Consider the following 14,533-nt stretch of genomic DNA (forward strand, 5'->3'; position numbering starts at 1 on the left):
TTGGAACACCATTATTTTTGTCTTACTGAGATTTACTGGGTGGGCCCAGGTCTGACAGAATCTGTGCAGAAGATCTAGGTGCTGCTGTAGGCCCTCCTTGGTTGGTGACAGAAGCACCAGATCATCAGCAAACAGAAGACATTTGACTTCAGATTCTAGTAGGGTGAGGCCGGGTGCTGCAGACTGTTCTAGTGCCCTCGCCAATTCGTTGATATATATGTTGAAGAGGGTGGGGCTTAAACTGCATCCCTGTCTCACCCCACGGCCCTGTGGAAAGAAATGTGTGTGTTTTTTGCCAATTTTAACCGCACACTTGTTGTTTGTGTACATGGATTTTATAATGTCGTATGTTTTTCCCCCAACCCCACTTTCCATCAATTTGTTTAGCAGACCCTCATGCCAAATTGAGTCAAAAGCTTTTTTGAAATCAACAAAGCATGAGAAGACTTTGCCTTTGTTTTGGTTTGTTTGTTTGTCAATTAGGGTGTGCAGGGTGAATACGTGGTCTGTCGTACGGTAATTTGGTAAAAAGCCAATTTGACATTTGCTCAGTACATTGTTTTCACTGAGGAAATGAACTAGTCTGCTGTTAATGATAATGCAGAGGATTTTCCCAAGGTTGCTGTTGACGCATATCCCACGGTAGTTATTGGGGTCAAATTTGGCTCCACTTTTGTGGATTGGGGTGATCAGTCCTTGGTTCCAAATATTGGGGAAGATGCCAGAGCTAAGGATGATGTTAAAGAGTTTAAGTATAGCTAATTGAAATTTGTGGTCTGTATATTTTATCATTTCATTGAGGATACCATCAACACCACAGGACTTTTTGGGTTGGAGGGTTTGTATTTTGTCCTGTAGTTCATTCAATGTAATTGGAGAATCCAGTGGGTTCTGGTAGTCTTTAATTGTTGATTCTAAGATTTGCATTTGATCATGTATATTTTTTTGCTGTTTGTTCTCTGTTATAGGGCCAAAAAGATTGGAGAAGTGGTTTACCCATACATCTCCGTTTTGGATAGATAGCTCTTCGTGTTGTTGTTTAGTGTTTTCCAATTTTCCCAGAAGTGGTTAGAGTCTATGTATTCTTCAATTACATTGAGCTGATTTCTGACATGCTGTTCCTTCTTTTTCCGTAGTGTATTTCTGTATTGTTTTAGTGATTCACCATTGTGAAGGCGTAGGCTCAGGTTTTCTGGGTCTCTATGTTTTTGGTTGGATAGGTTTCTCAATTTCTTTCTTAGGTTTTTGCATTCTTCATCAAACCATTTATCCGTGTTATTACTTTTCTTTGGTTTTCTGTTAGAGATTTTTAGATTTGATAGGGAAGCTGAGAGGTCAAATATACTGTTTAGGTTTTCTACTGCCAAGTTTACACCTTCACTATTACAGTGGAACGTTTTGTCCAGGAAGTTGTCTAGAATGGATTGAATTTGTTGTTTCCTAATTGTTTTTTGGTAGGTTTCAACACTACTTTCCTTCCATCTATAGCATTTCTTAATATTTTTCAGTTCCTTTGGCTTTGATGCCTCATGATTGAGTATTGCTCTGTTCAAGTAGACTGTGATTTTGCTGTGGTCTGATAGGGGTGTCAGTGGGCTGACTGTGAAAGCTCTGAGAGACTCTGGGTTGAGGTCAGTGATAACGTAGTCTACAAGAGATGAGCTATAGGTGTACCTACCATAGGAGTCCCCTCGAAGCCTACCATTGACTATGTACATACCCAGTGTGCGACAGAGCTGCAGGAGTCGTGACCCGTTTTTGTTGGTTATGTTGTCGTAGTTGTGCCTAGGGGGGCATATGGGGGAGGGAATGCTGTCACCTCCAGGTAGGTGTTTGTCCCCCTGTGTGCTGAGGGTGTCAGGTTCTTTTCCAGTTCTGGCATTTAGGTCACCACAGACTAGTACATGTCCCTGGGTCTGGAAATGATTGATTTCCCCCTCCAGGATGGAGAAACTGTCTTCATTAAAGTATGGGGATTCTAGTGGGGGGATATAGGTAGCACACAGGAGGACATTTTTCTCAGTTGAGATAATTTCCTTTTGAATTTCTAACCAAATGTAAAATGTTCCTGTTTTGATTAATTTAATAGAGTGAGTTAGGTCTGCTCTATACCAAATTAGCATACCCCCTGAGTCCCTTCACTGTTTCACACCTGGTAGTTTGGTGGATGGGACTACCAGCTCTCTGTAACCTAGAGGGCAACCAGTGGGTCCGTCTCCTCTATACCATGTTTCTTGTAGGATGACAATGTCTGTATTTCCGATTTCTTTGGTGAAGTCCAGATTCCTGCTCTTTAGGCCAAAGGCAGATGACCTCAGGCCTTGGATATTCCAGGATGAAATAGTGAAGGCTTTGTGTTCCATAAAGTGTCTAATGTTGTTGGTTGTGTGGTTTGGCCTCAGGCCAGTAATTGTGAGCAGAGCCTGCTGAGCATCTGGTACATGCCATTGGCTTGGGCTAGTGTAAGAGTGGGTGTTGGGCCTGTTTGCCTGCTCACGGCCTGGGCGTATGTGTGACTTTCATGTTGAGGCCCTCTTTGTGGGATTGGTGGGCTTGGGGTGGGTAGGAGGGGCATAGGTCTGATCTGAGGGGGCCTAAATGGGGTGTGGGCATGGTTGACTTGGGGGAGTTAATTGGTGGGGGTGGGGGGTGTAGATGTGGTTGATGGTGCTGTGGTCTGGATGTAGGTCCTCTCTGGGGGGTCCTCTATGTGTAGGTCCTGGGGGGTCCCACAGGTCTGGGAGAGTGTCTTGCTGGTCTGGGCGGGGTGTCTGTTGATCTGTTGCGCCTGTGTGAGGTGTTGGGTCTGCGGTTGAGGGCGATATCCTTTAGGGTCCGGGCGAAGGTGGGCACTGCTGCCTTGTATAGGTGGACCTGGTCATAAAGGCTGTTCACGTCCAGGGTGGAGTGGTGGACCAGGTAGACATTTGGTTTTGATGCACAGTCACGGGAAATACTTGCGTTTACCCGCTGTATGGTAGCAGGGTGGAAGTCTTTTCGTGGTAACAGGGTTGAGATAACCACTTGTGCGTTGGGGAAAGTAGAAGGAGCTTTTTCTATCACTCCCTTGAGTGATGAGGCCACCCTTTCCTGCTGTGTTCTCAGGTCGTTTGTGCCTGTGTGTATTATTATGTGGCTGGGTGATCCTAGTCGGTCCTCAGACAGAAGGTCTAGGGCGCGCTGGGTGTTTGGACACCAGAGTTTAGACACTGTGTTTTGGAAAAAGTTTATTTTCTTGTATGTATTTCCCGTTTGAGTCCATAAGAAGTACAATCTGTGGCTTGTGTATGTCCTCAGTGGGTGTGGGGGGGTCGTCATGAGGGCTATCAGGGTGTCTGACTGGGGGGTTGCTCAGAGGGGTTGGGATCCCCTGGGCTTGGGGTTCTTCATTTGTTTGTCTGTGTGTGATGTCGAGGCTATGGTCAGGGTCTAGGGTGTACTGTTCTGCTGCGGTGTCGAGACTTTGGCCAGGATCTGAGGTGGGCTGTTCTGCTGGCTTCTCTGCGGGGGTGGCCAGCTCTCTAATGGGTTGTTCTATGTCACCCTTCATCGTTCTCACCTTCTCCTCCAGCACTCTGATCCTCTCCTCGAGTGCTCTGTTCTTCTCCTGCTCCTGCTCTTTCTCCTGTTGATGTTGTCTCACCACAGTCCAGAGTGCAGACATGTCTCTCTCTACCTGCAGCTCTCCAGGTCTAGTTAAGGGGGTGTTGTTGTGCTGGACTGTTGTCTGGGTCTGTGCTGACTGGAGTGTGTTCACCTGCTGTTCCAGCTCCACCTGCCTTACCTCCAGCTGGGTGAATTTATCCTTCATTTCAATGAGGGAGTAGTACTCTGTGCTGGGAAGTTGACTTTCCGCTTGGGGTTGCTCTGTGGGGTTATTTAATGAAGAGGTCTGGTCTGACCCGCTCGGGGTAGGGGTATCTTTCTCAAGGGAGAGCTTCTCCTGCTGAGCTATTTCTTTGATTAGGTGAAAGTCCAGCTGGAACTGTTTGGTGTTGCCTTGAACCAAAACGGTTCCAGATTTATAGAGATTAATATTAGACGACTCAGAGTCCTCGTTGTCCAGTATCCTGAGTTTCCACCCGTCGCTAACACCCCCCCTCTTAACAGAGGGGTAGTGTGCTAGAATAGCACTGTGCCATGCCAGGGGATGGTCTGTGTGGAAGATAAGGTTGCTTATGTTCCCATTTTTATACAAATCAGCAAAAAGTGTCTCCTGCTTCCCCAAAAGAAGTTTCAATTTGTACTATTTTCGTGTCTTGTCGTTATTTACATTCAGACTCGCTCTCTCTCGCTCTCTCTCGCTCTCTCTCTGTCTCTCTCTGTCTCTCTCTGTCTCTCTCTGTCTCTCTCTGTCTCTCTCTGTCTCTCTCTGTCTCTCTCTGTCTCTCTCTGTCTCTCTCTGTCTCTCTCTTGCTCTCTCTTGCTCTCTCTTGCTCTCTCTCTCTGTCTCTGTCTCTCTCGGTCTCTCTCTCGTTCTCTCTCTAATTCTCTGGTGCGCTCTCTCTCTTTCCTCTCTCTCAATTAAATTCAAAGGGATTTATTGACATGGGAAACATATGTTAACATTCCCAAAGCAAATGGAATAGACAATAAACAAAAGGGAAATAAACACTCAGTAAACATTACACTCACAAAGGTTTTAAAAGAATATAGACATTTGAAATGTTATATTATTGACTATGTACAGTGTTGTAACAATGTACAAATAGTTGAAGTATGAAAGGGACAAGAAATAAACAGTTAAATATTGGTGGTATTTACAATATTTGTGCTCCACTGGTTGCCCTTTTCTCATGGCAACTAGCCACGAATCTTGCTGCTGTGATTGCACACTGCGGTATTTCGCCTAACAGATATGGGAGTTTGATTTTATTTGTTTTCAAATGATTTGTGGGTCTGTGTGATCTGTGGGGAGTATGTGTCTCTAATGTGGTCATACATTTGGCAGGAGATTAGGAAGTGTAGCTCAGTTTCCACCTCATTTTGTGGGCAGTGTGCTCATAGCCTGTCTTCTCTTGAGAGCCAGGTCTGCCTATGGCGGCCTCTCTCAATAGCAAGGCTGTAAATAGTCAAAGCTTTCCTTAATTTGGGGTCAGTCACAGTGGTCAGGTATTCTGCCACTGTGTACTCTCTGTTTAGGGCCAGATAGCATTCTAATTTGCTATGTGTTTTGGGTGATTCTTTCCAGTGTGTCAAATAGTCATCTTTTTGCTTTCTCATAATTTGGTTGGATCTAAATGTGTTCCTGTCCTGGGGCTCTGTGGGGTCTGTTTGTGTTTGTGAACAGAGCCCCAGAACCAGCTGGCTGAGGGGACTCTTCTCTAGGTTTATCTCTCTGTAGGTGAGGGCTTTGTGGGGGAATGTGTGGGAATCGCTCCTTTTAGGTGGTTGTCGAATTTAACAGCTCTTTTCTGGATTTTGCTAACTAGCGGGTATAGTCCTAATTCTGCTCTGCATGCATTGTTTGAGGTTTTGTGTTGTACACAAAGGATATTTTTGCAGAATTCTGCATGCAGAGTCTCAATTGGGTGTTTGTCCCATTTTGTGAATTATTGGTTGGTGAGCGGACCCCAGACCTTACAACCATAGAGGGCAATGGGTTCGATAACTGATTCAAGTATTTTTAGCCAGATCCTAATTGGGATGTTGATTTTTATGTTCCTTTTGATGGTGTAGAACGCCCTTCTTTTTTTTTTTGGGGGGTGGATCAGCTTAATATTGCAGATAGATTGTATCTTCTATCAATGTAATTGTCTGCATCACTTCCAATCCCCCATGTTTTTTTTTTATATATATATATATTTTATATATATATTCCCCTTTATTACTTTTCAACCCCACCATCCTTTCCCTACTTGGAGTAAATTAGTGAACAACAATGCCCAGGCCTCTACTTCCGGTCTATACTTACTATCTACACCTTATGGACAGAGTTAATTTTACAATAATTCTATTATTTATTTTTTGCTCCTGAACTTCTTCTACTTTTAACCTCTCCGATCATTTTCATGATGTCCATCCGGTTTGCTTCTATATGCCATATCTTTCTAACTGTACTCTTTCCCAAAAGCTCCCAACATACAACCTATATATTTATTATGGACACAGTATGCTTACATTATTAGCTATCTTTGTTATTATTTGTTGTTATTTGTTATTTGTCCCATCCTTCAACTCTATTCAATACCTCCCATCTATCTCTTAACACCATCCATATAGGATTTCTATTTGCCATATATATTTCAACCGTACTGTGATGTTTTACAAAAGTTCTGAACCTTTCTATTCTCATTGCTTCTACAGATTGTGAATTAAAAATAAACATTTTTGCTAAAAGTATTATTATATTATTGATTGATTGACTATGACTTTTCAGATCACCCAGTAATGCTATCTGCAAGGTTAGTTCCAGGTAAATATTGCAATCCTTTAGCCATTCCTGGACCTGTGTCCAAAAACAAGCTACAAATGGACAGAACCAAAACAAATGATCTAATGATTCTGTCTCTTCACAGCAAAATCTGCAGAGCTGGGAAGATTGTATCCCCCATATAAATAACATTCTATTGGTAGCAAGAATTTTATATAATAATTTAAATTGAAAGATTCTAATTTTTGAATCCGGTGTCGTTTTGCGTGTCAGTTCATAAACACTATGCCAAGGGATCGGTACGTCAAAGATCTCTTCCCAACTATTTTGCAATCTATATGGGACGGCTGTCAATCCTTTGGTCCTTAAGTGAAACTGATATACTTTTTTATTTATCACAGTTTTCCTTAACCAATTATGTTCTTTAATGCAAGGCCGACAGACAAGTTCCTTACTTTCTCCCCCTTCAACTTTCCTCTTCCACTTTTGCGGTAAGGCTGCAATTATTTGGTTGTAATTTTGGGTAGAGCAGACATTTCCATATGTTTTTGTTAGCTGCATGTGCGACATAACTCCACCAGTCCTACCGATGATATCATTTACGAAGATTATACCTTTTTTAAACATTCTGTCAAAAAATAAAGGTTTTTTGTCAATTAGTATATTTGAATTTAACCACTATTTGTTGCATTATTTGTTCTGTCGTTTCTGGAGGATTAAATTGAAATTGCAACCAACTTTCTATGGCTTGTTTTAGAAATAGTGACATTTGGGAGATTATTTCCTTTTCAAATAACTGAAAGTGAGAGGTTGTAATCTGAATAAAGGGAAAAAGGCCTTTCTTGAACATTGGGTGAGACAATCTTACTAATTTGCTTGAGAACCAGTTCGGATTTAAGTATAACTTTTGGATGACTGAAGATTTTAGTGATAGGTCTAATGCTTTAATATTTAATAATTTCTGTCCTCCGAATTCATATTCATTATATAAATATGCTCTTTTAATTTTGTCTGGCTTGCCGTTCCAAATAAAATTGAATATTTTTTTCTCATATAATTTAAAAAACTGTTTGCTAGGCGTAGGCAAGACCATAAGCAAATAGGTAAACTGGGATAATACTAAAGAGTTAATCAGGGTGATTATTCCACAAATTGACAGGTATTTTCCTTTCCATGGTAGTAAGATCTTATCTATTTTTGCTAACTTTCTATTAAAATTTATTGAAGTGAGATCATTTATTTCCTTTGGGATATGTATTCGAGTATATCCACATCACCATCAGACCATTTTATTGGTAAACTACATGGTAATGTAAAAATTGTATTTTTTAGTGATCCAATACGTAATATAGTACATTTGTCATAATTTGGTTTTAATCCAGAGAGGTTAGAAAATGTATCTAGATCCTCTATGAGGCTGTGGAGGGATTCTAGTTGTGGATCTAAAAGAAAACATGAATCATCTGCGTACAATGACACCTTTGTTTTTAAGCCCTGTATTTCTAATCCTCTGATATTATTATTGGATCTGATTTTAATAGCTAACATCTCGATGGCCACAATAAATAGATATGCCGATAGTGGACAACCTTGTTTCACTCCTCTTGACAGTTTAAAACTTTCTGAGAAATAGCCATTATTTACTATTTTACACCTAGGGTTACTATACATGATTTTGACCCATTTTATAAGAGATTCTCCAAAATTGAAATGCTCCAGGCATTTATATATAAACCCCAGTCGAACTTTATCAAATGCCTTTTTCGAAGTCTGCTATGAATAGCAGGCCTGGTTTCCCATATTTTCCATAGTGTTCTATTGTTTCCAATACTTGCCTTATATTATCTCCAATGTATCTTCCATGTAAAAAACCTGTCTGATTAGAATGAATAATATCCGACAATACCTTTTTAATTCTATGCGCTATACATTTTGCTAGGATTTTTGCATCACAACACTGAAGTGTAAGGGGCCTCCAATTTTGTAAATGGACTGGATCTTTATATTTTCCACTTTATCCTGTTTCAGTAATAATGAGATCAGACCTTCTTCTTGAGTGTCAGATAATCTACCATTTACATAGGAGTGGTTAAAACATGCTAATAACGGTCCTCTTAGTATATCAAAAAAGGTTTGGTATACCTCGACTGGTATGCCATCCAACCCTGGAGTTTTCCCGGACTTAAAGTCTTTAATTTCATCCAGAAGTCTTTAATTGCATCCATGGCAAGAACGCCCTTCTTGCCATGTCTCTTAGATCGTTCACAGCCTTGTGGAAGTTACCTGTGGTGTTGATGTTTAGTCCGAGGTAGTTATAGTTCTTTGTGTGCTCTAGGGCAACGGTGTCTAGATGGAATTTGTATTTATGGTCCTGGCAACTGGACCTTTTTTGGAACACCATTATTTTAGTCTTACTGAGATTCACTGTCAGGGCCCAAGTCTGACAGAATCTGTGCAGAATATCTAGGTGCTGCTGTAGGCCCTCCTTGGTTGCGGACAGAAGCACCAGATCATCAGAAAACAGTAGGCATTTGCTTTCTGAGTCTCTCTCTCTCTCTCTCTTTGTAGGACCTGGACAGTCTGCAGATCCATCTGGAGGAGGTGCGTTTCTTTGACCTGTTTGGCTTCAGTGAAGAGGAGGGCAGCTGGCTCTGCTTCATGTGCAACAACCCAGAGAAGGCCACAGGTAAACTAACACCTGAGTCTCTCTGTCTAACATAGCATACCTCAACCTCCCTGTCTAACATAGCACACCCGTTCTCATCTGTCTAACATAACACACCTGTTCTCATCTGTCTAACATAACACACCCGTTCTCATCTGTCCAACATAACACACCTGATCCTCCCTGTCCAACATAACACACCTGATCCTCCCTGTCCAACATAACACACCTGATCCTCCCTGTCTAACATAACACACCTGATCCTCCCTGTCCAACATAACACACCTGATCCTCCCTGTCCAACATAACACACCTGATCCTCCCTGTCCAACATAACACACCTGATCCTCCCTGTCCAACATAACACACCTGATCCTCCCTGTCCAACATAACACACCTGATCCTCCCTGTCCAACATAACACACCTGATCCTCCCTGTCTAACATAACACACCTGATCCTCCCTGTCCAACATAACACACCTGATCCTCCCTGTCTAACATAACACACCTGATCCTCCCTGTCCAACATAACACACCTGATCCTCCCTGTCCAACATAACACACCTGATCCTCCCTGTCCAACATAACACACCTGATCCTCCCTGTCCAACATAACACACCTGATCCTCCCTGTCCAACATAACACACCTGATCCTCCCTGTCCAACACAACACACCTGATCCTCCCTGTCCAACATAACACACCTGATCCTCCCTGTCCAACATAACACACCTGATCCTCTCTGTCTGACATAACACACCTGATCCTCCCTGTCCAACATAACACACCTGATCCTCTCTGTCTAACATAACACACCAGATCCTCTCTGTCTGACACAACACAACTGTTCTCATTTGTGTAACAACACTTCCCAAAGAAAGCTACTAGAGGTGAACGCAGAGACATTCTGCTTCGTATGCGTTTGGCTTTAGGCTTCCTAGCACTGTGTTCTGGTTGAATAACACCATCATGGTCTGTTAAAGGCCTGTTATAGGCCCACCGTGTTCTGGTTGAATAACACCATCATGGTCTGTTAAAGGCCTGTTATAGGCCCACTGTGTTCTGGTTGAATAACACCATCATGGTCTGTTAAAGGCCTGTTATAGGCCCACTGTGTTCTGGTTGAATAACACCATCATGGTCTGTTAAAGGCCTGTTATAGGCCCACTGTGTTCTGGTTGAATAACACCATCATGGTCTGTTAAAGGCCTGTTATAGGCCCACTGTGTTCTGGTTGAATAACACCATCATGGTCTGTTAAAGGCCTGTTATAGGCCCACTGTGTTCTGGTTGAATAACACCATCATGGTCTGTTAAAGGCCTGTTATAGGCCCACTGTGTTCTGGTTGAATAACACCATCATGGTCTGTTAAAGGCCTGTTATAGGCCCACTGTGTTCTGGTTGAATAACATCATCATGGTCTGCTTCTGGCTCTGTCCCTGATGACAAGCCCATGAGTAATGCACATACACATTCAGAGAATGATGAAGTACTTACTGGAGCGAACCAGGGAAAATATCTGATTCTGATCCCCAGTGTGTAACAAGCATATCCCAACAGGGATTCAACCCCACAACCTTCAGTGTGCAATACTCAGCAGTGACCCATAGAAAATCACTGCACCAGCCAAGTCTGAGTGTTTACCTTACTGTTGAACAGGGGCGCATCTTTCACTGGGGACGGGGGGGGGGACATGTCCCCCCCACATTCTGAAATTGCATTTTTGTACCCCCTAGTTGTATCATTGGAATGTGATACAAAACGAGGCAACGGTGTGCTTTAGGACCATGCGGACGCCTCCGAGCGGTCGAGTAGGCTGTTTGGAGTGTTTATCCGACTGGAAGAAGAAAAAAAAATATATATATATTATTATGTCGTCCCCCCCACATCTGAAACCAAAGTTGCGCCCCTGCTTTTGACTATAAAACAGTGGGAGGAGTGGGCTTTCTGGGTTGATTTGAAACATCTTTCTGCTGTACAACAGTGATCACAAACCCTCGTCCTGGAGAGCTAGAGGGTAAACAGACTTTGTTTTTCCAGCCCAACACTAACACACCTGATTTGTACTGATAAACTAATCATCAATACCTTGATGGAGGAAGATAAGTGTTTCCATTGACATCATTGGTGTGCAATGTGTGATTTTTAACCAATTATGAGTAGGCATTGCCTACTAATTGTCTACTGATTGGTTGATGATGTAATTGGAAACACTTATCTTCTATCTTTTTTTACTACAAAACATAGAAACGCGCCATTTTCACATATGTTGATGTTGGGGTGCTGCTGGAGATGATGAATATGAAATAGATTATAATATTTTTCGTCCCCAAAGCTTTTCTTTCTCTCCTTCTACCCCTGTCAACGATCTGTCATCACCTTCTTCTTTTCCAACGCCATCCGTTCCCTCTCTATGGCCACCTTAGCGAGTGACGGATCTCTCCCAGGACACACACACACACCATACCATATGTCACCAACCTCTAATTGGAACAGATTGCTCTAACTGTAAAGTGTAATCATTCATCCACTTTAGATTAGTTCTCCCGGCTAGTTATTCATACATCCCTGATTGCACTGGTATGTACTAATAATCACGTGTGGCTTTTATTTGGCTTGTGTGTGGTGTACTGTATAATTGGGGCGGTCTGACTTGTGTGTGTGTGTGTGTGCACATGCATTTACACACTGGGGATCAAAAACAGGTACCCCTCTCTCCCGAGCTTTCGCTCGCCTCCAGCACATACACACTTACACACACACACCACAGACTTTGGACTGATCGGAATTTTAGGTAGGTTAATTAACTTGTGAAGCTTAATATGTGAGCTTACTCAGAAACGCTTTAATTAACTAGTATAGGCCTACTATTTATTTATTTGATCTCATAATGTTATAGCCTACTGGGCTCATAGAGAGCTACTCTCTCAAGTTATCTTGTTGGGGCAAGTAACTCTTTGAACTTACAATGGCTAGCCCCAAGTCATTCTTTTTTTGTGTGCTTTATGCTATTTGCCTCATGTCTCCTGCATTCGTTGTTGACTATGAACTTCCTTGTTTACCTAACCGTGGGACAGACTATGTTTGTTCCCACACTCGGGACTCTGACTCTCTATTGGTTACACGGACTCTTGGACTCCCTTCCTATTCTAACCACCTCTCGCCGGCTTTGTATTCATGTTACCTGATGAAATTGCTGTACAATATGATCTTGTTGCCGTCTGATGCACATTCAAATGTCATAAAAAATCAACACTGCAGAGCTCTCCCTGTCCTAAGTGTGGCGCAGTGGTCTAAGGCACTGCATTGCAGTGCTAGCTGTGCCACTAGAGATCCTGGTTCAAATCCAGGCTCTGTCGTAGCCGGCCGCGACCGGGAGACCCATGGGGCGGCGCACAATTGGTCCAGGGTAGGGGAGGGAATGGCTGGCAGGGATGTAGCTCAGTTGGTAGAGCATGGTGTTTGCAACGTCAGGGTTGTGGATTCGATTCCCACAGGGGGTATGAAAAATAAAGAAAATAATGTATGCACTCACTAACTGTAAGTCGCTCTGGATAAGAGCGTCTGCTAAATGACTAAAATGTAAATGTCCTCGGCCGTACCCTGACTGTATTACTGCTGGTGTTACAGTGCCTTGCAAAAGTATTCATCCCCCTTGGCGTTTTTCCTATATTGTTGCATTACAACCTGTAATTTAAATGGATTTTTATTTGGATTTCATGTAATGGACATACACAAAATAGTCCAAATTGGTGTTGTGAAATAAAAAGAATAACTTGTTTCAAAAAATTCTAAAAAATAAATCACGGAAAAGTGGTGCGTGTATATGTATTCACCCCCTTTGCTATGAAGCCCCTAAATAAGATCTGGTGCAACCAATTACCTTCAGAAGTCACATAATTAGTTAAATAAAGTCCACCTGTGTAAAATCTAAGTGTCACATGATCTCAGTATATATACACCTGTTCTGAAAGGCCCCAGAGACTGCAACACCACTAAGCAAGGGGCACCACCAAGCAAGCAGCACCATGAAGACCAAGGAGCTCTCCAAACAGGTCAGGGACAAAGTTGTGGAGAAGTACAGATCAGGGTTGGGTTATAAAAAAAATATCAAACTTTGAACATCCCATGGAGCACCATTAAATCCATTATTAAAAAATGGAAAGAATATGGAACCACAACAAACCTGCCAAGAGAGGGCCGCCTACCAAAACTCACGGACCAGGCAAGGAGGGCATTAATCAGAAAGGCAACAAAGAGATCAAAGATAATCCTGAAGGAGCTGCAAAGCTCCACAGCGGAGATTGGAGTATCTGTCCATAGGACCACTTTAAGCCGTACACTCCACAGAGCTGGGCTTTATGGAAGAGTGGCCAGAAAAAAGCCAATGCTTAAAGAAAAAAATAAACAAACACGTTTGGTGTTCGCCAAAAGGCATGTGGGAGACTACCCAAACATATGGAAGAAGGTACTCTGGTCAGATGAGACTAAAAATGAGCTTTTTGGCCATCAAGGAAAACGCTATGTCTGGCGCAAACCCATCACCTCTCATCACCCCAAGAACACCATCCCCACAGTGAAGCATGGGGGTGGCAGCATCATGCTGTGGGGATGTTTTTCATCGGCAGGGACTGGGAAACTGGTCAGAATTGAAGGAATGATGGATGGCGCTAAATACAGGGAAATTCTTGAGGGAAACCTGTTTCAGTCTTCCAGAGATTTGAGACTGGGACGGAGGTTCACCTTCCAGCAGGACAATGACCCTAAGCATACTGCTAAAGCAACACTTGAGTGGTTTAAGGGGAAACATTTTAAATGTCTTGGAATGGCCTAGTCAAAGCCCAGACCTCAATCCAATTGAGAAGCTGTGGTATAACATAAAGATTTGCTGTACACCAGCAGAACCCATCCACCTTGAAGGAGCTGGAGCAGTTTTTCCTTGAAGAATGGGCAACAGCTGTAATTGCTGCAAAAGTTGGCTCTACAAAGAATTGACTTTGGGGGGGGGTGAATAGTTATGCACGCTCAAGTTCTTTTTTGTGTGTCTTATTTCTTGTTTGTTTCAAATGAAAAAATATTTTGCATCTTCAAAGTGGTAGGCATGTTGTGTAAATCAAATGATACAAACCCCCCCCCAAAAAACAAATTTAATTCCAGGCTGTAAGGCAACAAAATAGGAAAAATGCCAAGGGGGGTGAATACTTTTGCAAGCCACTCTATCTGGAAATGTGCATGTACACCCAAGCCCCAATTCTGACTCTGATATCTGTTTCACTGATTTCTGCTCTCGTAAAGGCCTGGGTTTTCTGCACGTTAACACTAGAAGCTTATTACCTCAAATGGATCAATTAAAAGTTTGGGTTCACAGCTTCAATCCAGATGTGTTGGTCATTACTGAGACATGGTTAAGAAAGAGTGTTTTGAACACTGATGTTAACCTTTCTGGTTATAAACCTTTTTGGCAAGACAATCTCTATTGCACTCCACACTTCC

General features: G+C 42.5%; 1 protein-coding gene across 1 annotated transcript in view; it reads left to right on the plus strand.

Annotated features, from left to right (window-relative positions):
* Window positions 1–14,533, plus strand: part of veph1 (ventricular zone expressed PH domain-containing 1) — a 163,135-nt gene that overhangs the window by 131,470 nt on the left and 17,132 nt on the right. Inside the window, exon 12 of the mRNA XM_041876871.2 lies at window positions 8,942–9,059. Coding sequence (XP_041732805.1) covers window positions 8,942–9,059 — 118 coding nt within the window. The remainder of the gene's footprint in view (window positions 1–8,941; window positions 9,060–14,533) is intronic.

This window comes from Coregonus clupeaformis, chromosome 5 (genome assembly GCF_020615455.1).
Source record: "Coregonus clupeaformis isolate EN_2021a chromosome 5, ASM2061545v1, whole genome shotgun sequence".
In the NCBI taxonomy this organism is placed as follows: Eukaryota; Metazoa; Chordata; class Actinopteri; order Salmoniformes; family Salmonidae; genus Coregonus; species Coregonus clupeaformis.